The 27427-nt window shown below is 44.4% G+C and overlaps 1 protein-coding gene across 2 annotated transcripts in view; it reads right to left on the reverse strand.

Annotated features, from left to right (window-relative positions):
• The window catches only part of HHIPL2 (HHIP like 2), a 576366-nt gene that overhangs the window by 472764 nt on the left and 76175 nt on the right, over nucleotides 1-27427 (reverse strand). For both annotated transcript variants that reach the window (XM_069608603.1, XM_069608602.1), the window contains exon 2: nucleotides 10702-11354. In XM_069608603.1, the coding sequence (XP_069464704.1) occupies nucleotides 10702-11354 (653 nt within the window). The remainder of the gene's footprint in view (nucleotides 1-10701; nucleotides 11355-27427) is intronic.

Raw genomic sequence — 27427 nt, forward strand, 5'->3', positions numbered from 1 at the left:
TTGAGTTGCAAAATGGGAATAAAATGAACTAGCCAGTCTATAGGGCCCAAAGATGGACCAGGGGAGCAGATGTCAGTCAAGAGTACCTTTGAAAATATCTTAGTGGTTCAACAGCATCGAACCAGTCTTCTCGCCATCGATCATGGTGTCGGCTCGGGTCCAGGATGCAGGAGTCGCAATAGGCCAGCAGCCAGCTGGTATCAACCTGGGGTCAAACAGAAGGTGGCTTCAGTTTCAAATCATCTACTTGTGCTGTGAGGATCAAGCAGTCCACATGTTCAGTCAGTGGTCCCAGTTCGACAGCAGTGAGCTGGTACCAGGATGCGCAGGCAAGTGGATTCTATGCAGAGGCTCGGAAGTCGCTGTTCGGGGAACACCACAGTCAGGTCGATCGATTTACAGGAGCAGCGAGGAAGAAGCTGGTATGTCAGATTACAGCTGGAGCAAGGCAGAGCAGCAGTACTTTGTGGTTCGAGCCAAGGCAACAATGCGCCTTTGCTGGCGGATTGCGGCAGCAAAGCAGGTCGTACAGCAGACAGTGGTTCAGAGAACAATGGGCGCCAAAGGACATCGTCGAAGGGTCCTGCTGGATCTCTAGGCATTAAGCTTGCTTGAGTCACGGCTCAGAGCGGTTCGTCGTTGTCAACAGGGACCTTGGCTGTTCTGGCTTTCAGGTGCTTTGAGTGCCACTCCATGGTCTCAAGTGCCAATGTCAGTCTGTTCTCCAGGCACCCAAACATGGGGGAAGCTGGCACCCACCATTCAGGGACCTGCAGCACACTGTGGTCCTAGGCAACAGGGTGGCTGGCCGGAGAGGCAGGCTTATGGTCCAGCAGCAGTGTTCACCCCCAATGGTCCATGGAGGTGGTTGGGGGACAGAGCTGGTTTCTGCCTAGGAACACCTGCCTTCACCTCACAGCTGCAGCACTTCAGTAGGACTGCTCCCTTAGCAGGGTCCAGTGAACTCTTCTCAAGTGATGATCCAAATATGTGTCAAGATGATTCAAAGAAGTGGGGGACAACCCCTCTTTTATAGACAAAGGTCTCCAGGTGATTGGACTAAAGCTGCTTTAGGGGTCCAATTCCTGCCCTGGAAATGAATGGATTTTGCCCTTCTGATGTCACACCCTAAGTGCTTTGCTCCAGAGCAAGTGGAGGGGATAGGAGAGAGAAAGAGAGGCAGAGAGATTAAAAATTAGGAAGTCTCCTTCACTTGAACAGAGTTCCTAAGACCTCTCTAGCGTTGCCCCCTTCCCTTCTCTCTAAGAAGAACAGCCTTTAGAAATGCAGCACCCTGGTGTAAGGTCTGGCTCTCTGTGAATGGGCATGCCTCTTGGTTTCTGTTCCAAGGCCAGCGTCCTGTGGAATAACTGTGTTGGGTGAAAGGGTGTTACCTGCCCTTACAAAGCAACAAAGAGAAGCAATCCACCAAGGCTACAGTCCTGTCAGTGGACAAGTGTGGGCCTTGTCTGGGAGCAATACACATCATCTTTCCACAGCTGAACTGGACCCACAAGGCTGAGATATGTGGAAAATCTATTTCATGTGGCTCGGATAACTCTGAGAGATGCTGCCAACCATACTTTAACTCAGTTATGGCTTATATTTATAGTTAAGTGTTGCACAAGACATGATCTCCAGAATTATGCAGTTTTTTTTAACATTGGTGCATATTTTAAATGCTCGGCAGAGACTTCGATGTCACTGCAGCTGCCAAGAGGGCACCTGCGACCTCTGACCCTGCTCTGTGCCACTGGTAGAGCAGGTTGTGCTAATCAGGATGCTGATGCAGCCGGGTACACGTACACACTATGCTTTGGGCATGGAGTTTATGACAGTGGAATCTGGTAAGCAGATTTCCCTTTCATAGATGGAATTATCTGCATCATTTTATTACTTACATTTTTTAAAGCCAGGACTTTCACTGTTGCCAGATAGCAATTCATCACAGCACTGCTGAATGTGTGCTGTGCAAGTGCAAAAAATAGAAACAGACTAGGTGTTCAAGTAGAGAAGCAGCTACCCCAGTCATCAATAACCTTTATTAGCATCCCTGGTGGATGCAGCAGCCAATCACGTTGCTAAAAAAAACCTTGAATGTAACTATCCAATCCCTTGGTTTGAGCAAGCTGAATAATGCTGGTACCCACACCCCTGACTGACTTGACTATTAGCCCACCCACCCAGTGCTCTCTAGGTCCTCTGTCAACCCAGCCCCACCAGGCACCCAGTAACAGCCTGGCTCTACATATGTCTGCATTCACCACCTCACCATTTTCTGCAGCCTGCGGAGTTAGTCACAGCAGTGGAAGAGGGTCTCCACAAGGGTCCACGACTTCCATTTCCATAGCAACCAGCTTTGGGGGTGGGGGAGGCTTTTCTTTTCTCATAAACAATAGGTTGCAAGTTTTCTGCAAAAATATCCCTATCAGCATCCTGCAAACCAATTTCACAGACTGTACTGTACAGACTGTACTGGGTGCTTACGGCCCGAGGGCCCGAGGGTCCTCGTTAAAAGCCTTTACCGGACTCCCGCCTACTAACACAGGCCCTGTGCCTTAGCATCCAGCACAGCTTGTGGAACATGTGATTATTGCTTAAATAGGTTGTCTACAACTAGGTGGCCTAGGTCTTCAATCAATCACAAACTGCCAACTAATTTATAACTGCCCAGTATAGGTGTGCTACGTGTGGCTCAATTAAGAGGCCTACAAGAAGCTGATGAAAGTCAGTTACTGCACTGGTGAATGGAGTTACACAAGAGCATGCTTATGAGCTGATTAGAGCTTTTAGAAGCTTACATACAAACAGGTCTCCTATGGTCCCCTATGGGCAATTATTACCCTTTATTTGCACTGTGGAGTGCAAAAGAGAAGTGTAAACAGATGGCGGAAGCCTCTTAGCAGCTCTCTCTTGCAGCCTGCAGTGCAAATAGAGCAAATGCTGCCTGCCATGTGCTCATGGCAGGCAGCGTTTATAATCATTTCCTAGTGCTAAAAGCAGGCATAATCCATAGGAAATCATTGGCTTTATGCCAGCATGAAAATCACTGTTACGCCTGGGTATGCAGTCTTTAATTTAATGAATATATAACGAAAATGATATAACTAAAAACATAACGAAAATGTATGTGGGGTAAAGGGTTAAATCTTGTGGGGAAATGGTTGGGGTGGGTTTTTTGGGGTGGTAATCAGGGGTCCCCCCCAAAAAAAGAAACTAAAAAGAAAAAACAAATTTGTCATGTTTTGTCATTATAATAATAATATTCTTTTTATTGTGATTTAGTCCAAATTTGAACTTTACACAAACATAACAGCATAACAACCTCTCCCCCTAGCTATTAACCAGTATCTGGCACTTCTCGCCCACCGCATCGCCGCTCTCTGCCCCAACTTGCGGATAATACCCAGCTCATTTTCAGGCTACCCTCGGCCTCCTCTTCTCCTTCCCTCATCACTGACTGTCTTTCTGCTATCCAGGACTGGTGTGCCGCCAATGACCTCTGCCTTAATGCCAGTAAAACTGAGATTCTACTCATTGGCACACCCACTCCCTCCTTCCCTGCAGCTCTCTGGCCGGCCTCCCTTGGCCCTCTTCCTGTTCCTACCTGCAAGGCAAAAAACCTTGGGGTCATCTTCGACTCCACACTCTCCTTCTTTCCTCACATATCCGACGTCTCTAAGAAGTCACACTACCAGCTACACCTCCTCAGAGGTATCCTTCCTTTCCTCTCCTTCCCCCAGAAGCTCACTGTCTCTAGAGCCCTGGTTCTCTCGAAGCTGGACTACTGTAACAGCCTCTATCTGAATCTGCCTGCCTCTACTCTCCGCCCTTTGCAACTCATCCAGAACAGGACTGCAAGACTTGTCCTTGGCCTCAAGCCCAGGGACCGTATCTCTCCAGGACTGAAATCACTACACTGGCTCCCAGTGATTGCGAGGATCAAGTTCAAAACCCTCTGCATTGTCCACAAGGCCTTCTGGGGCCTTGGGCCAAAATACCTTCAACTCTCTCTTCCTAAATATCTTCCTTCTCGAGCTCTTCGCTCATCCGCCTCCAACTCCCTCAGGGTCAGCCATTTCTCCAAGCAACGAGTTGGTGGGAGATCGCTCTCAGCTGCAGGGGCCTCCCTCTGGAACAGCCTTCCTGCCTCTCTGAAACTTCAAGAGAACCATCTCCGGTTCCGGAAGCACCTCAAAACCTTCCTCTTCGCCTCCGCTTTCTCTCTCCCTCTCCCCTGCTAAAGTTACTGAAACTGCACGGAATCTGCAACTGGACCACTCACCGTTCTCGGTCCTTGGCCCAGCCACTCTCCCCTGCACTGCCTCCCTGGCACCCCCTGCACTACGGGACTGTGTCTGTATCCCTACAGCCCCCCCCTCCCAGCACTTGTCTGCACTTACTCGCACTAGCCATGAGCTGGCCCTTGTTATTTTCCTGTATGCTATTAACCTTGTACTGCACTTCCCCTCTTCCTTCCCCTTGCACTTCTCCCTTTCCCCTCTACCCTTGCACTTGCGCGATCTGAATGACACCTGGCCTAGTAGAATCGTTGTCTGTCTCCCCTTGTTTCCCCCCCTGCCTCGCCGCGCCTTGAAACACTTGTGTATAGGCGCGTTACAAATGCCATATCATATCATATCATCATAACAAAACATTACGAAATATTCACCTATATCGCAAACCATTGAGATAATAAAGATAGAAGCTTGCTGTAATAGGGTAGACTATAACGCAAATTAAAAGTTAAGAGTTAAGAATTGAATCATGTACTGTGACTAACTAAAACTAAAATATACAGTGGGTACACAGTTAATGTTGTTGTTGATGGGTCACCCCCTTACCCCAGTGATCAACAGCATCCAAGCTATCCGGGACTGTTATATAAGCCTGAACGCGGGCTACTGGTTCCCTGACAAAGCAAGGTGCAAGACCTATGGTCCTAACAGTGATGTTTTACCCAACTTCGAGGGAGATAGACCTGGGGCAACATGAGTGGAAGTGCCATGTCTTATCTCTTGAGGAATTAATTCAACAGGAAACCCCTCACATGTGTCCAAACGCTGAACAGGGCAAGCTGAGATGAGATGGTGTCTGTATTGAGACAGTAGTCCCAGAAAGAGTCTCTGGGGAAAGCGCCAAAAGCTATGCACCAGCTTTGCACATGTACAACGGTCCCAATTTGGGACATGCAGTAAGCACATGTCTGGTGGTCTCTAGGAAATCATTTCTCCCACAGATACGGCAGTTACTGTCCTTAGGGGCTATACCCAGGCGGGGACCCATGACAGCAAGGACCTGTAATTGGTTATTGCGTAGCCTTGGCACGAAATCCCTTTCATCCGGGTCCGGGCATAAGAGCAGGTAGGGTTGTAACCTCCTGTATCTATGAACTACATGAGATACTGACTTGTACCTTTTCAGCTTTTCTAAGTGGGTATAATTTTCGCACCGAACCCAGCGATTTAGCTTGTGTTCAAATGACTTTTTCAGGTGGGTGTATGGTCCAGTTCTCTTTGTGCAATGGATCCAGCCTATCTCCAGAAAAAGGAATTCATCAAGTTGTTTAAAGTTGCCACCACGCTGGCCTTTTCTAAGTTATAGTTACTACCCGGCAGAGCAAGGAGTTTACACACTGGCGAGGCACATGATTTCAAGTAGAAGTTACCGCGAGCACAAAGTGCCATTCCACTCAGAGAGGTTAGGCCCAGTTCTAGCCTCAGATATTGCAAGGGGCAAGAGGGCGCGAGTCTTAATACTGTTCGCCAGTAATGACCCTCTAGGATGTTGAGCCAGCTCAAATCATGCATGGCTAATGCTTCCAGACCATAAAGTATGGCAGGTACAAAGCATTGTTGATACAATTTTACAATGCCGGCCATACTATACCCTGTGGTTAATTTTGCAAATTTCCAAGCCTGGAGGGTGAGCAGCTTGGCTTGCCTCTTTATTTGTGCAATTATCAGGCCATAATTAGGTAGTACATCGAATTCCAGGCCCAGTTAGTCGTAGGATTCAGTGAATTCAAACACACCCATACTACTTTCAAAATCTGGAGCGCCTACGCCCCTTTCTGGTGATTTGTACTATCTTGGTCCTCCTTAAATTGATGGTCCCCCACAATTAAAAGAAAAAAAAAGAAAAAGAAATGTGTTATGTTTTGTCATTATAAAATGTTCGTTATATATGCATTCGTTATACAATTATTCGTTATAAAGACATGTAAGCCAAAGTCATGTCATAGGGTGTTTCGTATTTTTTGTTCGGTGGCCAATTCTCAATGTAATGTATCAGAAGATCTTTGTTCGAATCCTGAACCTGAAATGGGGTCAATACACTAAGAGGCTAATTTCCGAGTTCTTTGGCGCGTAATGGACATTTTAAAGGCAGGCGTAAGGTTACATGTCTTTATAACGAATAATTTTATAATGAATGCACACATGACAAAAATGTTATAATGACAAAACATAACACATTTCTTTTTTCTTCTTTTTTTTTGTGGGGGTCTTGGAAATTAGCCCCTTAGTGTGTTGACCCCATTTCAGGTTCAGGATTCGAACAAAGATCTTCTGATACATATATTGAGTATGGGATACCGAAAAAAAATACGAAGCACACCATGACATAACTTTAGTGAACAAAACTTACCTCAGACATTGAATAATATACAAGGCCACATTCACATGCATACAAATGCAGTTACAATACTCACCAGAAAAGACAGGACATACGTGCCATCCCTGCCAACAATGGGAATTCTGAACATTAAGAGGGTCGAATCACAGACAATCATTTTAGGAGAAAGTTGCGTCGGTTGCAAGTTAAGCGTATGACTCGTTTTAACGTTTGTCTTGAAAAGGCATTCACAAAGAATTCAGGTCCAGCTTACAATTAGCAGAAAACATGTTTAAGTTATATGTGATTTTCTAAAGATGTCCCTCTTTTATCTCATATTGAGGGCCTGCCATGGTGTGAGTTGATGCCAGCATATGCTTGCGCCATTTCAAAAAAAGGTCTCTTACTAAAAACATATTTCACGCTGCATATCGCTTCTTACTCGTGCCCTTTCAACATATAAATAGATTTTAAAACAACTTTCACACCTATGATTGTACACTTAGCCTAGAGAACGGATGAGCAACTTTTTGCTCTCACAATGTTTTCAACTACGACCATGATCCGTCCTCATTAACTGTGCTTCATACGACAGATGCGAGTCGTAGCCTCGTAGTCGAAAACATCTGGCGGGCCAAAGGTTGCAACCCCTGGCCTTAATTGTCTTAAAATAAAAGGAGTGTAAGAGAACCTGGAACTTTTGTGAACAAGTGAACAGACGTAAATATTGACTTTTATAGGTGTGTACCACTTTTTCACAGACACCCACCTCTCTCAGACACGCCCACTTTTGCTGCCTTTTTCCACTATGTAAAAGTATGCACGCCCTCACAGAATTGCTTGTATCTTGCACTGGCCTAGGTTATGGCTTTTTCTGTTTAGGCCTATAAAAGGTTCATTGGATTAGCCCATAATCTTTTAATTTACCAAAAATGAATGTAAAATAACATTCCTCTCAAACACCTCTGCAATAATTAAACCCCTAGGCACAAAAAATGAAAACCCTTGATGGAAAGATCTAGAACGAAGCCGGTTCTAATAAGGAAAGCGTTCGGTTGTGTATTGTATGTCGTCATACAATGCCATTGTAATTAATATATCAAAAATGTATTCTCATGCAATTTACCATTACAAATATATATATATATATATATAAAACATTACAATAAAAATGGCCTTCAAAGAGACCACGTATTCAAAACTTCAAAAAAGAGTATGGTGGCAGTGACTTGTATCATGTAAGACCTAGGAGAGTGGGGAAAGAAAGCAAGGGGGCCACGTGAGTTCCAAAATGTACCACTGACATTTGCCAATACCTAAAAATGCTTAGGGGGTCATTTTATAAAAGATGCAACTCCCATGCGTGCAATTATCAACTTTCACAAAATAAATGAAATCCCCTTTTACACTTTCCTTCTACTCTCCGTTTTGTGTAACATGTAGACGCCTGCATGCAAATTACACTTTGCAGATGGCATTAATGATGTATTCCTGTGGAATCCACCAGCTTTCACCAGGCGCTAAATGCAGGCGGATTCCATAGGAATCCATCTGTTTTACGCCAGCATCAGAATCTCATCCTGTCATAGAGGTTTTGCTGTTAGACTGGGAAAGTAGAGGGAAAATGGATTTCCCCTCCTGCCGCTCACTCTGCTTGCAAAGCATGTCCACAATGTCCCAGAACATTAAAATGGGCGTACCAACTGTTGTAAGGCTTGTATACTTCATTTTTACACCTATTTTACCATGCTGCCTGTTATAAAAATGAGCGTTTGCAGGCAGGCGGGAGGAAACCTATTTCATCTCCTATCTCCTACTCTGCCTGCAAAAGTTCAGTAAAACACTGCAGAGCAGTAAAATAAGACCATCATCTCTGTTGATGCCAGCAAATATGGACTTGGCGGTGTCCTGGAACAACAACAGAAAGGGGGCATTGTGACCATTGCCTTTGCCTCAAGGGTCTTGCGAGGCGCAGAACTAAATTATTCAACCATTGAGAGAGAAGCCCTGGGGGTGAAATGGATTTTACAACATTTCAGGAATTTTATATGGGGCTTACCTATACTACTCAAAACCGATCACAAACCGTTAGTAAACATCCTTCAATCAAAAACACCACACCTCATTTTGCCAAGAATTAGGCGTTGGTTTCTTGATATCATGCAGTACAACCTTCAAGTTTGCTACACTCCCGGTCTCTCAAATGGAATAGCCGATTGTCTCTCCAGACTCTCCACCAACCAAGAAGATGAGATCGATCAACCTCAGGAAGACATTATAGCTACTATCAATCCTGCTGTTTCTAAAGAGGATTGGCTGAACATCACCAACAACGACACAGAACAACAAGAAATGAGAAAAGCCATAATCAATGACTGGATCGAACCAAACCGTATCTTAACAGATTTCATACCGTTCAAGGATGAAATAATTATGAACGAAAAACACATATTCAGAGGCGACAAACTAATTTCACCCGTATTACTCAGAGAGAAACTCCTTGAGCTAGCTCATGAAGGTCATTTGGGGAGAGGTTTGACGAAGAATAGACTGAGGAGCAATTACTGGTGGCCGCACATGTGGAAAGAAGCAGAAGAGACTGTAAAAAACTGTGTCGCATGTGCCTCGAGCGACAAATCCAAAATTGCAAGGAAGACCCCTCTCCAGACCATAGAACCACCCAAGGATGTGTGGTCAAAAGTTGCCATAGACATTATGGATCCCTTCGAAAACATTGAAGCTGAAAAAATATACATACTAGTCCTTGTAGATTATACCTCGAAATGGACTGAATGGGGAATAGCTGAAACAAACATCACCTCCAAGAAAGTCACAGATTTCCTGACAGAAATATTCAACAGGGAAGGAGATCCCAAGGAACTGGTCTCAGACAACGGATCCCAGTTTATATCATCTGAGTTCCAGGAATTCCTCAAGCACAGATATATCAAACACATAACCACATCCCTATACCACCCAATATCCAACGGATTGGTAGAAAGGATGAATAGGCTCGTAAAAAGCATAATACAGCTGGCCATTGCCAACACTCTTTCATGGAGAGAAACCCTCAAAGAGGCCCTGTGTGCATACAGAACAACACCACACACCACCACCAACATCGAGCCATTTACCCTGATGCGAGGTAGAGCTGCAACCAATCGTCTAAGACCAGCTTGGATATTCATGAATGGTGGAGAAGTCAAGCTTAACATGGATCAAATCTGGAAGAGAATATCTGAGAAACAGGCAAAATACAAAACATACGACTCAAAAAACGCAGTAAAAGAAATGCGAGTGCAAGTAGGAGACTGGGTCTGCGTCAAAGAACCAAAAAAGACACCCAAGTGCGAAACCAAGTTCAGACCCCCACAAAAGGTCATCCAATGTCATGGTAAATCCGTCACACTCGATGATGGAAAGAAGTGGTCAGGAGACGACATAGTAAAGATAACGGACGTTCACAGAGCGAGAACATCCAAGTACGCACCACATGAGACTCCGTCAGAGTCAATTCCTCCTTCCACGGGAGCACCTCAACACGGTCAACGTGAAGATAATGGCTCCCACAAGTACACTGAGTAAACCCTCAACAGCAGACTGTCGAGGAGGAATCGGAAGATCATACAAAACTTCAACCAAGATTTCTTATATTATTGACAGCTCTAATATGTAGTGACTACCAACCTCTCCCTCTTGTTTCCTTTTCCCCCACCTCCTTCCCCAGTTTCTTTCCCCCCCCTTCCCTTCCTCCAGTTTTTCCTAGCAGCGGAGATGTTATATAATGTACTCATGACCAGCTCGTGGAACTCCGCTTCCACGAGCCCAGTGTTCCAGCCCAGATCCCCAACCCAACATTCCATCTTTCCCCGTTCTTTTTCGGTTGACACTGGTCCGACCTCTGGGGGCCGCACGAATAAAGCTCCTGAACCTCACCTTGTGGAGTATGGGCGGGTCAGTACCCTGTCACCCATTATGGATGAGCAGCCCCTGATGGGTAAAGAGTTGTTGGGTAGTTTCAGTCTTGAGTATTAAATTGAAAAAATGCATTAACAGGTGGCATTATTTGTAATTATGTCACTTTACCTGACCGAACGTCGATCCGCCTTGTTCATATCAGATGCTGATACCTTGAGTTCACTGATTTTGATCCTCTCCACTCTGTCTTGTCTCATGAAAGAGTAATAAATATAAAACTTCCCATTATTCCGGAAGTTGGGATGAAAAGCCATGCCTAGGAAGCCTCTCTCGTCGCCCAACCATGGGGTCGTCAATACGATCCCCTTTAGGTCCAGAAAAGGCTCCTCTAATCGGCTACCATCCGGCAAGTAGACCCACACCATCCCCAGCTGCTCAGCCACAAACATTCGATGAGTGTCATCATTGGCGTGGATCATTAACACAGGGTTCCGTAATCCATTAGCAATTTCAATCAGGCAGAGTCTAAGACAGCCCTTTGGGTCTTTGACCAAGGAACCAAGGTTTCCATTGAGGCTTGTGCTTTTTAAGACATGCGGAAAGCAATAGTCTGGATCTGGGAGGTTAAGCAGGTTGCAGAACTGTGTCCTGTCCTTCTGGCAGGTCTCCTGAATGAGTTTGTCGTCAGTAAGAAACGCAACAGTGGAACGACATTTTACATGGAACTCGGAGCAATAGTTGAAGCAAAGGCCTGGAATGTTTCTCAGGGGTGTTTGCAGGTCTTCCGCATCGTATAAATGAGCAGCATATGGAGAGCATTCCTAGAAATAGAGAAAGGAAAAGATGTTATAGAATTGCAGTCATCTCCCTTACGATTCTGCACCATTAGGCAACGCGCTGATAGGACAATCCACATATTGGCGTTACCACCAGTCATATTTATTTTTCTTCCTATTGTCAGCCGCCAAAGCATTAATCTAACTGCATTCAGTGCTTCCACATTCCATGCTAAAATCACACTATGCATTCCAAGAAATGTCACCAATCTCAAGATGGCCCCACTTTTTTAATGAGCAGTAAATTGCCAATTTCAAGATGGCGAAAGGGTTCTGCCCCACAATGGTGTCTAACGATAAAATGGCCAAGTTAAGTTTGAACAAGCTGAAAATGGATATCGCTTTTCTTGCTACCAGTCTGAGATGGGGGAAGGCTTCTCCAAACTCGTGGGTTCATACCCATTATTTTTGTCGATTATTCATGTAGGGCTTCATGCCGGACTCGTACAACTTCTAAGTGCTTTATTGGAGCTCAAACCAATTTTGCATGGCATTGTCTGTTCATCGTGCTCCCAATGGAAGCACAATGCCCCTGAGTTCTCCACCCTCCCAGTAGGTGGTACCGGGGTCGGACTGGGGCATACAATTGGCTCGGGCACCAATGAAATAGTGACCCACAATTGCAAATCGGAATTCATTCCCTTTGTGACGCTGTTTGAATAGTACCCAAGGGGGGGGTGGGTGGGTTGATACAATGTGATGCAAATTGTACATTATAAAGAATATGTATTCAGCAATACTGGCCAAAACTATTAGAGGCATAGTGAAGTAACTCATCAAACTGGCCCACATTGGCCAAAGAAGTGCCCCACATTGACCCAAAAAACTGGCCACACCCGCATTTTGCGTTTTTGGTTTGGCCATGGGCCTATGGCCCTATAAGCCAGTCCGAGCCTAGGTGGTACTCTATATGACGTGCACCCCCTCTAGCATCCGGACGGTGTCCAGTCAAAGGACCTAAAACAAAAGGATCTAATACAATAGGGTTGAGTCAAAAGGACCGGAAAAAAAGGTTGAATGCCTTTTTTTAAATGTATATTTTTTTGGGGGTTTCCGTATAGGAAAACAAAGGGGTTTTTACACCAAAAACAGGAGTTAGGGGGGGGATCCCCCCCAAAAAAAAAATTAGACCTTTTTGTTTTCGGTCCTTTTGACTCAACCCTATTGCATTTAAATCCTTTGTATTCGATCCTTTGACCTATAACCCACCCGGACGTAGGAATAGACCTTGTGTCTCTACCCTCCTACAATACGAGTGGGGGCAGGGGGGAGGGCACAGCAGGAATGTTCGCATCTGTTAAGACCTAGCCACTCCTAGAATTAACTTGTGCATGTACACCCCTTCACCTGGGCATAGACCCAGGATATTGGCAGGTATGCAGCGAGACTGCTGGCTTACTGGATAGTCTTACTATAGGGACAGTAGAGGTTGTGCTGCTTCAGCATATCCTGCACCCAGCCTTACTGTATCACATGGTCTCTGCACTACCTTTTGCGGATCGGAGAAGCTCTGCTTGTGTCCAAGTGCAGTGACGATCACGGCTTGGAGGAAAAGACCGTTCCAGAAGCGGTTCTAGGCGCGCAATCAGGAAGGAATCACAGACAGTAGAGCAGAGTCAGAGGGCACAATCCAAAGTCAACATTCAGAAACAATGTCAGACATGGCGGCTCAGCAGTCAGCTCAGCTTTTGCTCAAGATCCCGCAGTGAGCTGCAATCACGCTACCTTCAAATCTTTGTATCCGATTCCCAGAACCGTGCCACACTAGAGCGCTTTCATCAACCAGCTTTCATCAACCTACTTTCCAATCGTTCCTTAGCATCCTGTTTTCAACATCTGCCAGATCTTGCGCCTTTTGAACTGCTAAAAGGGGAGGTCGAGCCTTCTCTGTAAAAGCAGCAACCTTTCGGAATGATCATCCTGGGCATCTCCAGTTAATCAATAACCTTCGTCCCTTTTAATGTTAAATCATTCAATAGCCCATCTGGTAGAATTCAGAGTCATATTGTGCTGGTGAGGTCATAAATTGTCACTAAATAAATACCAGCAACATCACATGACATAAGAACATAACAAGGGGGGACAGTCTGGAGCATCGTCATAGGTGGCGAAGGGCGCGGGGCGCAGTTGTGGTGCCATCGCTGGATCATAGTCCTATGGTGCATGAAGTAGTCTTTCATTATCCAGCAGCCCTCCTTGATGGAACATTTGAGCCCAGATTGAGACAATGAATGAGCAGAAAATGGGTGTCTACTAATTAGGGACGAGCCTAGCACAGTCTAACGATCGCATGGGTGGACTGGCCTGGTGAGTTTGCAGCACCGTTCTGGAAAGGGGTAGGGGAGTGATGCAGGGTGGCACTCGATAAGGGGGCGGGGTTAGAATACAGTCATTGGTGTCAAGAGCAAGCTCGGTGTAGTGTGGAGGGGCGCCTGCTCGAGACCTAGTCCTTTGTCTTGGGGCAAAGATGCATTAAAAGAATATGTATTTTGCACAAGGGCAATTTCTGCGATAGTGTGTATTGCACTTGCACCGGTTCAAGGTTTCTAGAGTAGTACCCAACATGTACACAACATTCTGACTGCCACAGTGTATTAGCAATCCATTTTTCGGGGACCAGGCGATTCTGTGCAATTACACTAATTGCAATGATTCAGTGCTTTTCTCTCTTGCTTTATTTAAAAAAAAATGTATTTGCAGTTATAAAGCGCACAAGCAGCCCGGAGGCATTGTGGCGCTTTGAAAGTTACTAAGTCCATTATTGCCACTTTTTCTAGGTCGCCCCTCCACACCTCTACGCTTTGGACTTGCGATGAAGTCCGGTGCCTTAGAATCATAGGCTTGTGGACAGCCGGTGGTTTTTTACATTTTTACACCACAAGACAACCCCTGGCATCAGTAGACCTTTTTGTAGGTAATTATTGAATGGCCCGGTGGCTACAGACCTCAAACATTTCAGATAATTATTCAAATGAGAGTGCAGGTTGATAATGTGTTTAGGTCTTTATACATAATTCTGAAATATGGTTTTCTTAAATAAAAGAGATTGCCATAAAATGTCCTTTAGTCTCAAAACCCCACATTATATTCAAATATGTGTCGAAATACTTAAACAATGTTTTCACTCTGCATTTTCAAGTCCCTGACAAATGCTCACGCAACCCTGACGAGCAACTGATCAGCAAATGTTTCCAAAATGCATATCTGTCAGGATTAGTCAGGCGAGTACAAAGGCAGCAAATATGGCAAGGGAAATGTACACCCAGGAACAACGACTCAGGTATGCTAGAACCCAGGAGTGCAAATAGAGTGTGACATCAAAACCAATATATGAAAAGGGATGTGGGGTAAGCACCTGACCGCGAGGAAAGTCGGCAAGCACCTTACCCCCAATTGCTGTTACAGGTACTGACAGCGCTAAACCCACGTGGAGGGCCAGCAATGACAGGATCTGTGTACTAACACTCTTGATGGTATTACATAAGGGAACTTAAGAACTGTACTCACGAGGACGAGATACACCTCTTGAATGTCAGCTAGCCCACGAATCCTGTTGATGAATCTGGGACCCAGAAAAGGCTATAACAGCAATGGGAGAAGTAGGGAGGTCCAGAGGACAAGGGCTGAAGGCAGCCGGAATGAGGCAGGCTGCCGGGCAGGGAGCCCAGAGGACAAGGGCTGAGGCTGGGAATCAGCAGAGCGAGATCCGCTGCAATGTAGAGAGCCCGGCAGGGCAAGGGCGGAGACTGGAAGGCAGCAGAGCGTGATCCGCTGCTATGTGGAGAGCCCGCAGGGCAAGGGCGGAGACTGGAAGGCAGCGGAGCGTGATCCGCTGCAGAAAACTAAATACCTAAGTTGGAATAGGGATTACAAATTAGTGGGGAAAACATAAGCATTCACACAGGAGCTAGCTACCACCGCACACCACACCTAATGATCAAATGGGAAATGGATGCAGAAGTGCAATGGAAAACATGGAATGGATCCTCTAGAAAGTAAGGATCAGGAGCAGGGAAAAAACGAAATAACCTATGCAAACTACTCCCTACCCCTCCAAGGAAAAGACAGGAAACTAAACTAAGAGGAAGGCTAAGGCAAATGGGTAACAGCAGCAAAGGGCAGAGTCAAAGAAATATAGAACACAGACAAACTGGGCTGCATCTAAAAGGGGAAAGCACTGAGAATTGCTGCCTGCAAACAGGGGAAGACAAAAAGGGAAAATCAAGGGAGCAGAAATCAATTAGCGCATGAATCCGAAATTCAGGGCGGAGGAAACAAGAAAACAGGAACAAGGAAGTAGGTACAAAGGCAAGGGACCAGAGACCAGGGACTAGTCAAAAACAGGAACACTGCAAACGATGACCAGCGCTGGACTGAAGTGAGACTGAGGCTTTTAAAGCTGTTTAACGAGCACACGCCTCAGGTGTGCTGACTGCTGCACCTGCAGCCACAGGTGTTGCCTATCCTCCACCCAACCTTGTCCTGCAAGGGTGGAGGTGGAGCAGTGGGCCAGGCATTCTGGGAAGCACAGTCATTTGGTTAAAGAAGCATGCTGGCTGCCAAAAACCTGGAATGGATCCGGAAGGGAAGTAGTTTGGAAAATAGGGATTTAGCGCTCCCAATTCATTACAGCACTGTGGCATTAGGTTCGGAGGAAATGTCCAGCAAGGAATAAGCCCCAAAACATGCCCCCAAGTGGCGGGAACGGGAGCGAAGGGAGCGAGTCGTGACAATATCATAAAAGACAGATGAACGAGTTCACGTGCAATGCAACATGTCGTCTGTGGTTCTGCTTGTGACAGTGCTTCGTATTGTTCGTTTTGAGTTCGACCTCATAGCTTGCGCTCTATAAGCCTGTGCTGCAAACTGAGGTAGACAGTACCCTCTGGCCCTGTATCAATGACTGAGGAATCCAGTAGCCCCCTAAGCATGTGCTAAACCCAGTTCAATGTCATTTGCCACAGTTACAAGACACTGGTCAAAACGCATCTAGAGGTTTTCCCTTTCATCCTTTTATTTTTAACAGTACGATACCCACTATGTACCCACCTTACCTCCACCCACCATACCTTTTACATCCCTCCCCTGTCACTTTTGTCCTTTGCCCACCTTCACAGGTGGCTCAAAAGAATTGTTGCTGCCAGTGTTTTATGCCAGTGGCATTTTAAGTCCGAGAAAGGGATTTGATCCACCTAAACCAGTGGTCTTCAAACTGTGGGCCTGGCCCCCATCTAGGATGGCCTTAAGGATGTTCATGAGGGGTGTGGGGCTCTTTAAAAGGGATTACAGTGACTGTTTTTAATAGAAAAATAAACATTTAAGGAGTGCTGCTGAGCAGTCTGCAAGATGAAACCTCCGTCCTGGCCGCCCGCTTCATAACAAATATGCCCCCATTGAACAATGCCAGTGAAGCCCGTTGATAGACTCTGTTGACTGAGAAGGGGAGCCACACCATTGGTTAGCTTGAGCCCCCTGGACCCGGCGGGGCGCAGATTCCACAATGGAGGTGCAGAGCCGGAGGTCGATTGCTATGAGTCATGCAGAGAAACACTGCTTGCTCCCGGAAGAACTTCTGCACTGGAGTTCACCATGCGGGCAGGTGCCAGATCCGAGGAAACAAGCAGAGAGCGGCCCCCGGAGCATCTGTGGTAAACGACCAGCAGAAGTGCCAATGTGAGTCTACATGACTGCACCCACTTGAAGACAGTGCTCCAGGGATCCTGGAGGAGGCGGGAGAGACTTGCTAGCCCACGCACTATATCCAGGTTGGATCGAGGCTGGGAGACGACCCAAGCACCTAAGCCCTGTGGCGGGGTGGTAATGGCTGGCACCATTGTGGTGAGGATTACCCAAATGGTTCAGGGCCCAGTGGCTCGAGGCCCATTGCTGCAGCACAGTGCTGCTGCCGCTTTGGAAGAACATGCCACCTCCCTCTCCCACCACAGGGACCTGACTACAGGAGGTCATATGGGAGGTATTACGTGGGAGGGACATTGGCTTGGGGCACTTTGTTGCCACATTGCACTGCTGCCGCTTGGGGAGACTACACCTTCCCCCCTCTACCGCAAAGGCCCTAAAAGGTGGTAGTGCACAGCAATCTGCTGGTAGTGGAAGGCAGTCAGGACATATCTGAGAAGTCTTGGACCCTGGGCCATGAGCTGACCATGACTAAAGTAGGTGGTGGGTTCAATAAGGAGAGCAACATCGAGGCTTATACGTGGCAGGTATTTAAACCCCGGGTGGAACCTAGTGCAGCGCCTGGCCAGACATCTGCGACGATGGATCAGAACACTCCAGATATGCGCCAAATACTAAACAGCATGCAAATGTCTATTAACAGCAAGCTAGACGATATAACGACCAACATTGGCTCTCTCAAAGCCAAAAGGGAGCAATAGAGCACCAGAAAAACCGAAACAGAGGCCAAAATTAGCATGACGGAGGATGACATTCAGGACCACAAAGGACAAATTGCCAAGGCTACCAAAGACCTTAAAAAGGTGCTTCAAACATGTGATGATCTGGACTCACGCTCGAGGTGCAACAATCTCCACATAATAGGCCTACCTAAGAATATTGGTCAAGGTCCGATAGAAGAGCTGATAGAACACTTGCTATGGCAAATACTGGGAGACCTGACATTCTCTGCTATGTAGTGGAATGAGCGCACCACGGACCCGCCACGAGGCCAAGACCAGATGCACCTCCAAGACCCTTCTTAGCCCAACTACTGAACTACAGAGACAGGGATAGGATCCAATGGCTGACTCAAGAAAAGGGTTCGCTACAGTATGAGTCGAGCAAAGTGCATATTTACTGTGACATTTCAACGGCGGTGCAGGCAGAGCGGAGATCCTTTGCTGGGGTGAAGTAGCTACTGAGGGAAATATCTGTCCAATATGCTTTTCGCTTTCTGGCAAGGCTGCAAATACAATACAGAGATAAGGCATTTTTTGTTACGATACCGGAAGAGGCGGTGAACTTTACTGAGGCAAATTTACCTAGCTCTCGGGGAAAGGTGTGGAAGAATCTTCACGTATACTGGGAGCTGGGTGCGGTGGACTCGATCGCACCCAGAGTCTTCAGTTCACTGCTGTTCTCTAAACACTCATTTTGATTGTTTTGATTGGGCATATTCAAATTATTGGTTTAAAAGAGGTGACTGAGGTACTGAAGATGTTGTTAAGTCTGTACAGTTACAGGGGATACTTGTTTACTAACTTTGTATAAGAAATATTAAGGGGGAATTCCCAGAAGCACTCAAAATGTCTGAAATTGTACTATGCAGACCCTATATTTGTACTCCCAATTCTCCTAGACCACTTTGAATTGAGGTTGTAATGCCTGTTTGTTCTAAAAGCCATACATTGGTTTAGGACATGGATCAGAAATATTACTTCTGACTCGGAATGTAGGCGGACTTGATCCATCGGTATTCCGTCCATCTGTCCATTGGGGAACCTCCCCATCTACAATTTTGGGATGGTGTTCCACTTAGAGCTAAGAGTCCCTCAGTAAGATGGCCGCCGCTCCAGTTCTGCAGGCAGTGTGCATGCGGAACATTGCCATGGCAACGGCAAGTATTTACACAGGGGCATTTTTGGCAGAGAGGAAAAGCTTAACTGCATTGATAATATTAATGGTATGTGTGACAGAAGATGTTATAGCATTAACCTGGCTTGACATGGACAGGGTTTTTTTTACAGCTGCAGAGACAGTGTTGGGATTGAAGGAGGCATTGATGAACGTCATGAGAAATGGCACAAGTGGTTCTACACAGTCTTTTAGACTAGCGTGCGTGGCAGGCATCGCCTTTGCAGCTGAATGGCCTGATTTTATTCATGATCTCTATTACTTCTGATTTAGAGATTTCTCTGAAGTTGAAAGGTGTTATTGGGTCTTTTGTGACCTCTTTTTCGGGAGTTTGAGGAAAGCATAATGTACTGAGTGAGGTTTTTTGGGGTGCTCTTGATGTTTCTTTTACAGGAGCTCCACTTTGTTTAGTAGGACAGTCTGCATGGTGTTGCACCAGGGTTGGTCTTTAATGATCTCTTGGGCCTTGGCGGCTTGCACGGAAATAATTCTTTGAAAAATAGTGAAGCACTCTTTTTGATTCAGAGCTGGCATTTGAGATTCTGTCATTGTAGGATGCAGATGGTTGAGGAAAGGATTGGATGACAAAGCCTAAAGCATAATTATGTGATTTAGGTAATCAAGGAAAGCATGTTTTGTTCATTTTGAGACATGCACCATTTAAATATGGACATATTTCTGAAGGCATGAAAAAGGCAGAAGGCCGATGGGATTGTTTTGGTAAAAAACTAAAGGATTTTATTATCGTGGCAAAAGCGCAGTAATATAGACAGCTGTATGACCGAGTGGAAAAATAATAAGAATATTTAATAAATTCAGGTGCAGACCATGAACATTTATGAACAAGAAGAGGAGACAGATGACCTCCATGTAATTAGAGGCAGCCATAAAGTAGGGAAACTAGGCGAATGATTAAGGAGTGAAAAAAAAAGAATCATGAAGCGCAGCAATGATTCAGATAAAAAGATTTAGGTTAAACAACGTCAGAGGTGATGGTATACCTAGACAGAGTTTAATGGAGTATGAGGTGGTACTTTCCCCAACGCATCACCCAGTAAAAAGAAAGAAAGCATGTTTTAGTATACATGAGAAAAATGAAATGAGTACTCAATATAATTGAAAGACGATTAGAAAAGGGATTAAAAATGTTAGGTAGACTTTGGCCCTTTTTTGGCATAGATCCAGAAAAAATAAAGTGGGAAGAAATAAAAATGATTGATTTATCTTAAATAAAAAAGAAAAAGAGAAATCGAAGGAGGGAATGATTGGACAAATAAATAAAGGGATAGGGAATAAACCCAGAAGCATAAAACGGATAAAATAAATAAAAAAAATTGAAAACAAATAGCACTAATGAAAATTCCTGGCTGAGAGTAAAAAATAGCATAGGGCAATAAAACGCATCAGTGACCATGAAGACAGAGAAAAGGAGTATGGTTGACCAAAATTGGGATGACCAGACAAAGAACAGTGTGGACAAGGCCAATCTAGGAAGTCACAGTGAGGTAAGTAAAATACAATTTTTTAATTGCATCTAACAATTTGCCTGGAAACATGAGAAATGTCTGCATGGCTTTTAATAGGGAGAAAAGGAAAAGAGGTAAGTACTGGTTCACACTACAAGGGTGTGAACACGCAGTGATCAGTACTAAAAGTAAGAGGATCCAGGTGAGTAACAGAGAAAAAGGTAGAAAGAGACACAATGTCTTCAAATGTATAGCCATTTTTCCCAAGATAGGTGCAATCAGGTGTGGAGAGAGTAGAAGATAGATGGAAGCATGGCCACTTCAGACAAACGCAGAAAACAGAAGTCAAATTGAAGGTGGGTAATTATTTTTGTGTTCATGATGCCAAAGAAGTTTGATTTGGCAAGTGGATACAATTATTTAGAATAGGCAAACACTGTTGTTTAAGATAAAAAAATGAAGGCACATAGTGAGAATTGGTGCCACAGTCTAGAAAAACAAGGGTAGGCTAGATTAAGTATACTTGTATTAGGCAGGGATGTTGTGCAGCGAAACGCCCCTGTTTGTCTCAACAGGATGAAAGTAAAGCACAAAAAGAAAAGACCATGGTCCAACACAAGCGGGAAAAGGATGAAGAAGCGACAAAGCAGCAAGAATTACTGCTAATGAGCAAGTATTTACAGCTTACAGACAATTATGTTCCGTTAAACTGAATGAAGCATGTTCCGCTAAACTGAATGAAGCACGTTCTGCTAAGCTGAAGAAGCACCTGCAGCAAACCAGAGCACCACTGATTAAATAGTGCCAGTCCCTGAATGACCTATTGTCTCTCTTTTGATTTTCTACAGACAACGAGGATCCCAATATCTTCGTCTGCTACAGATGTGCCTGGAAGACGGGAACGGAAGAAGACGTCGTTCTTTGATTGTTATTTTTATCTCCCTAGGTCTGAATGTGCTGACCTCAGGAGAAAATGTGTCCCTTGAAGGACAGGTTGTATAGAATGATTGTTCAAAGACATACCAGGTTCCAGCAGGCTGACCACACTATAAAACAATGTGTTAAACTAAAGCTTGTCTAGGAGGCAGGAACGGCCTAAAAAATATTTTAACTAAAGTTTGTCTAGGAGGAAGGAATGACTTGAAAATGTGTCACAATGAGTTTTTCTAGGAGGCATGGACGTCCAGAAAAATATGTGAAGTTTGTTTAGAAGGCAGGTGAAGGTTGCCAAAATATGCAACCAAGGATTTCTAAGGGGATGGGTTGGTAGGAAATGTGCTAATAAAGGAACACATGTTTATTTTGCAAAGAAATCTTATTCAATTTTATCTTACAGTTATACATTGAGGGACCTATAGGGATCAGAAAAATTGGTCGTAAAAGCTAAGCGCGGTCATCAAGGAACCCAACCAGTGCCCATATTTCAGTCACATTTTCTGTTTCTTGCAGAAACTCCCCCATCCTTGTAACTCCGGTCCAAATGCGAATGCCCCATGCTTAATTGTTCCTTAAGTGATTTAAACTTTTGGTGATAAAAGAGACACTGAACTCCTGGCCTAAGCTTCAAAAAGGCCCAGGAGACTCGCTGCACAACAGCTCGAGAGGAAGGACAAAGGCGACAGGACACAGACGGTCTGTGGATGCCAAACAAAGATGAGTGGGTGGAGGATTTATCAATAGCAAGAAAATAACAAAGGAACTATTACATGAGGAAAAATGCATGGATAAGCATAATGGGAGCAACATATGATGTCCTGAGTGGGAAGTAGCAGAAAGAAATGTGGACAATGAGCCACAATATGGCTAAAATGTATGATGGGCCATTGGGTTACCTCAAGTTAATGACTATCTCTCAAAAAATGCATAACGGCTGAACTTTTTCTGAAGCATATAGTTAGTTAAAAGTAAATTGGGGAATGAAGATAGGGCTCAAATAAAAGTAAATACAAGTAGCTAGGGAAACACATGTTTTAGAGTAAAGGAGTATTAATATGTTAGTACTGATGATTGTAGAACTGTGATAGGATATCTCTTTGAACAAGAATTAAGGAGGGTGGACGTGGGTGTGGTTGAAAGTATTAAGTAAGAACTAAAATACTTTGCAAGATGGGGGAGTGAAGAGGAAGTCTAACCCCCTCCCTTAAACTGAATGTAGCGGAGACAGACCCCCCTCACTTAAACAAGGCATAGAAAAGCTTGGTGAGGTGATTACTGCATCCAAATATGCAGAAAACTGAAATCCTAGTGCTTAAAAACACAAAATCTTTAAATTAAGTTATGTTTACAAAGTCAGTATGCTTTAAATAATGAATGGCGTAGTGAGTAGTGCATGCTCATAGGTTAGAAAGTAACAAGGGTTTAAGATATGACTAGAAATAGGCTAATCCACCATTTTGTGACAAGCCAACCCCTTTAAGTCAAACATCACTTTTTACAAAGAACAATTTGTATTTAATTAAATGAATTTGGGTAGACAGTTTTGAAATGGAAAGCAATTATCTCTTATAGTTCAAGGACAGTCAAGTAGCCGTAGAACCGGGACTTCCATGAATCATAACTCTAATCTTTGACAGTGTACCCTATGTAATCAGATAAGGTCCGGGAGCAGACACCCAGGGACGCGGTTGTCTAGTTTTTGTTATCAAAGGAATGCAGCTGCTGCCCTTATAAGGATCGCTAGAACAGGAAATCCATGTGGCGAGTGCCAAAATGTACCTCAAATTGAAGGTTAAGAACAGAATGACTAATTGCCTGATGTGGGACATCTATGGAGAGTCTGGTTTTGTATGAGAGTAGAAATAAAGGGCAATGGAGGGGGCTCGGAGTGGTTTGGACCGGTCTAGACCAGGTCTGCGTGCCAAAGGAGTCAGTTGAGTGGCATAGAGGTCGGCCTATCACTAGCCAAAATAGGAACAGCTCATTGTTCAGGCCATATGAGTCAACAAATCAGAGATATGAAGTGGTTGTCTTTATGACTAAACCATTAGCACTGTATTTAAGAAGGACTGACTTCAATGAAATGTGCTGAGCTCCTGTACTTTCCATGATGTATTGTGTGTGTCGTCTTTTGGAGAAATAAAACCTGAGTTCTTGCTTGAAAACCTGCCCCAGACTCCTGTTTTTTCCTGAGTCCTCTTCCTGTGTGCCGAGATGCCAAGACACAGCAGTGCCCAGCAGAACAGAACCAAGGGCGGTCCGAGGGCCCTTCTTAACAAGGGTGACTGAGGTAGCACAGCGGGGGCCGGTGTCACCGGGAACCGTTTTTCCCCCAATGCTAGGTTGCTGGGTTTTGTTAAGCGGGTTGACGAGCGTTGTCAGTTGGGGTGACATCGTCCTGAATGGAAGGGTAATAGGAGAGGGGCAATACATTTAATCAAAAGTTATGCTTGGCAGAAAGTTCATATTGCGATGTTACATTCCAACTGACAGGGTGACACACATAACTTGGGGTTTTATGATTGATATGACTACATACTACTAGTAAATGGTGATTGTAAACATATTAAACTGGAATATTAGGGGAATGGTAAACCCATCAAAATCAATTAAGATTATGTCCTATGTTAACAGACACAGCGTTGCCATACTTTTCCTCCAGGAGACACATGTTACCAGTCGAATACTACTTGTAAATGGCGTTATAAACATATTAATCTGGAAAATTAGGGAAATGGGAAAAACATAAAAATTAATTACAATTATATCAACAGATACAGAGCTAACATACTTTCCCTCCAGGAGTCACACGCCAACGGTCAGATTAATTAAAATTTCACCAAATAATGGGGCTGCAACAGATATTTCACTAACTATTAATACTCAAATTGCTGAAATTCATATATATTGACTGAGACATAACCACTGACGGGAGGTATGTGGTAGCACACTGCAAGATACATGGTGTTGAAGTTCTCCTAGTGAACACGTACAGTCCTAATGTAGATGAGCCTGCATTCTATAAATAGATTCACAACTTCATTGAGACATTCTCACTAGTACCAACTATCTGAGGCGGAGATATGAAAACCCTACTTTACCTACAGGTGGACCACAATGGTACTGCACCTAAACCACTAACCAAAGCGGTGAGCAGTATAATGAGAGGCATGGAGCGACTGGAGCTGAGTGATGCGTGGAGGATGTTACACCGCACATCATGGGAATACATATACTACTCTACAGTGCATGACATGGCCTACAAAATCGATCTGGCACTAATAACATGCTAGCTCGGGAGGCACATAACGACACATTGAGATTCTCCAGCTCACCTATACAGACCAATCACACATTTGGTTGGAGATGACATTGGAGGAATCAGCTAGGGGACAGGCGACATGGAGGTTTAAATCATCAGCGCTGCAGGACATTGTGTTTAAAGCTAACATTGAGGACCACATACAAACATATTTTACACACAAAGACAATGGGGTGACATCAGTGGGAACTATCTGGCAAGCCTTTAAGTCCTTTATAAGGAGCATAGCAATAGCCACAGAAATGGGAGCCCTAAAGACCATTAGGAGAGAGAAAACTAAGATCACCGGAAAATGAACATGCGTCGACCCTGAGCAATACCCTGTAAGCAGATATGAAAACAACACTGGATCAATTTAGAGAGGACGCAGACAGGGAGATTAAATACTTTGATAGACCCATGGCTGCCATGAAATACGAGAAGGGGAGTGCCCGGGGAGGGGCCTCTCCTGCTTGATACGAATGGAAAGGGGGCCGGCATACATACCATTCATACGGGACAGTGAATGGAATATACATCACACTGATAGAGAGATCAATGTCACAATCTGAATTTTTTATAGCCAGCTGTTTCAGGCACAGACTGGAAAGGGGGTTGAGGAAATATACGCATTATTAGAGGAAATCCCCACGTCCAAGCTATCTCGTGCTGAGAGAGACCAGATAAACATCCTATTCACTGTGGAGGAAATCCTAAAAGCAATAGAGGTACTACCAAGAAGCAAGGCCACTGGCCCGGAAGGCCTTAGCACAGAATTTTACAAAGCATATGGCACTGTACTCACCCCATACGTGCTAAGAGTATGGAAAGAGTCTTTACAGAATGCACACTTGCGTGCTACACTTCGCAAAGCAACCATAATGGTGCTCCTAAAACCTGGAAATCCAGGTGAGGAATGCAGTTTCACTTATACATGTGGAAACTAAAATATATGCAAAAATTATAGCCACTAGGTTACTCCCCTTGATGTCATATGATTTCCCCCATGATCAAGCAGGTTTTATTTCAAGTAGGTCAGCGACACTGAATATATATTGATATTTAACATTATGCCTAGGATCTTCCTGGAAGTATCTGATGTGGCGGTCGCACTTGATGCTCAAAAGGCCTTTGACACTCTCTCATGGGAATTCCTTTTTCTGACGCTGTCAAGAAGTGGTTTTGGTATCAATGAATTTGTAAACATTTTTATATGCAGACCCCACAGCCAGAGTGCTGGTACACAGGACAGTGGCCAAACCCTTTACATTGGGAAGGGGGATATATCAGGGGGTTCACTATCCCCTTTACTGTTTGCAATAGCTATTGAACCTTTGGCCAACCTGATTAGAACACGACATGCACACCGGGGGATTTGCATTGTTGGCTCCCCAGAAAAGTTGTCCTTGTACGCAGACGACATACTCCTTTATACAAGAAACATATAAGAAAACCTGGATCCTGTTTTGGACGATATCACAGACTTTGGGGAATTCTCTGTATTCATGGCTGACTACACTAAATCTGAGATGTTTCCTCTGACGGGAACTACTGCTAAACCCCAGTGTGCATATCAACTTAAATGGGTGCAGAACTCTATTAAATATCTGGTAGTTACGGTCTCCAGACACAAGGAACACTGGACAGCTGGAGACTAAACTGAGTAAAAGCAAACACATCCTGCTGTCATTGGCTCGCAGACGGCTATGATCAAGATGATGATCTTACCTAAATTGCTATACTTGTTTCTAAACATACCCTTATGGCCAGGTCGGACGTTCTTCTCTGTGCTAAACAAGATACTTTCCCAGTTCCGATGGCACTCCGGTGCGCTGTGTAAAAAATGGGAAGACATTGCACAACCATATCAAAGAGGGGGGGCTCATGGGTGATACTAGATGGCAGCCGAGGCACAGTTTGCTTTCTGCTGACTGCAGTCTGCAGTTTGCTTCTGCTCCTATTAGATTATACAACTAATAGGATTCACGCATTACCACCTAACATGGATGAAATTGATTCTGTATAAAATCTTAAGCACAGCAATTGTGAGTGGAACTTCATTACCACTAGAATACCATGCCCAATATTCTCGTGACATCAGCCAATCCCCACTTTTTACGAAACTCTCGAAGAAATGTTTCTGCAACTTATACAATGTTGGACATTGCGTCAGTAGGTGATTTAGCGTTTCGCTTTAGAGCATATATAAAAAATCCCTTTCGTAGGGAGAAGATTTAGTCTAAATCTCAAAAATTGCAACCTCAAATAAGCATTCAGGATTTTACACAAATATCGGGGGAGCATGCCAAGTGGTTTGTCAAATTTCGGGAAACAATTATAATTTTTTTTATAGCCTATTAGTTTCTATTGTTTCAATCCGAACACCTAAAAAAAGCTTTTGGTTTACCGCAATAGGATTATTAATCAGAAGTTAAGGTATGTAGTATATTCTCACTTTTAAACACGTAATTCAAAATTGGACCAGTTTTCCCTTCCTATCTAATATTTACCATATCACCGAAAAGTGAATTGTGAGGAGGGAGAAGGATTAACCTACAAAATGTCAATATTTTCCATTTTAACCAGCCGCTTAAAGATATTAAACCTAGTTTATAATGAATCAGGGAAATCAGGGTGCAATTTTGTGAAAGTAAGGATTTCTTCCATATATAGTTTTCTATTTTAGCCATATAAGAATAGTGAAAAATGGGCAGAATTCCTGTCCATGGACCAGAGTGGGCACATTTTTTGCTTCATAAAAA

The sequence above is a fragment of the Ambystoma mexicanum genome, chromosome 4q (genome assembly GCF_040938575.1).
Source record: "Ambystoma mexicanum isolate Mex_15411 chromosome 4q, UKY_AmexF1_1, whole genome shotgun sequence".
Lineage (NCBI taxonomy): Eukaryota > Metazoa > Chordata > Amphibia > Caudata > Ambystomatidae > Ambystoma > Ambystoma mexicanum.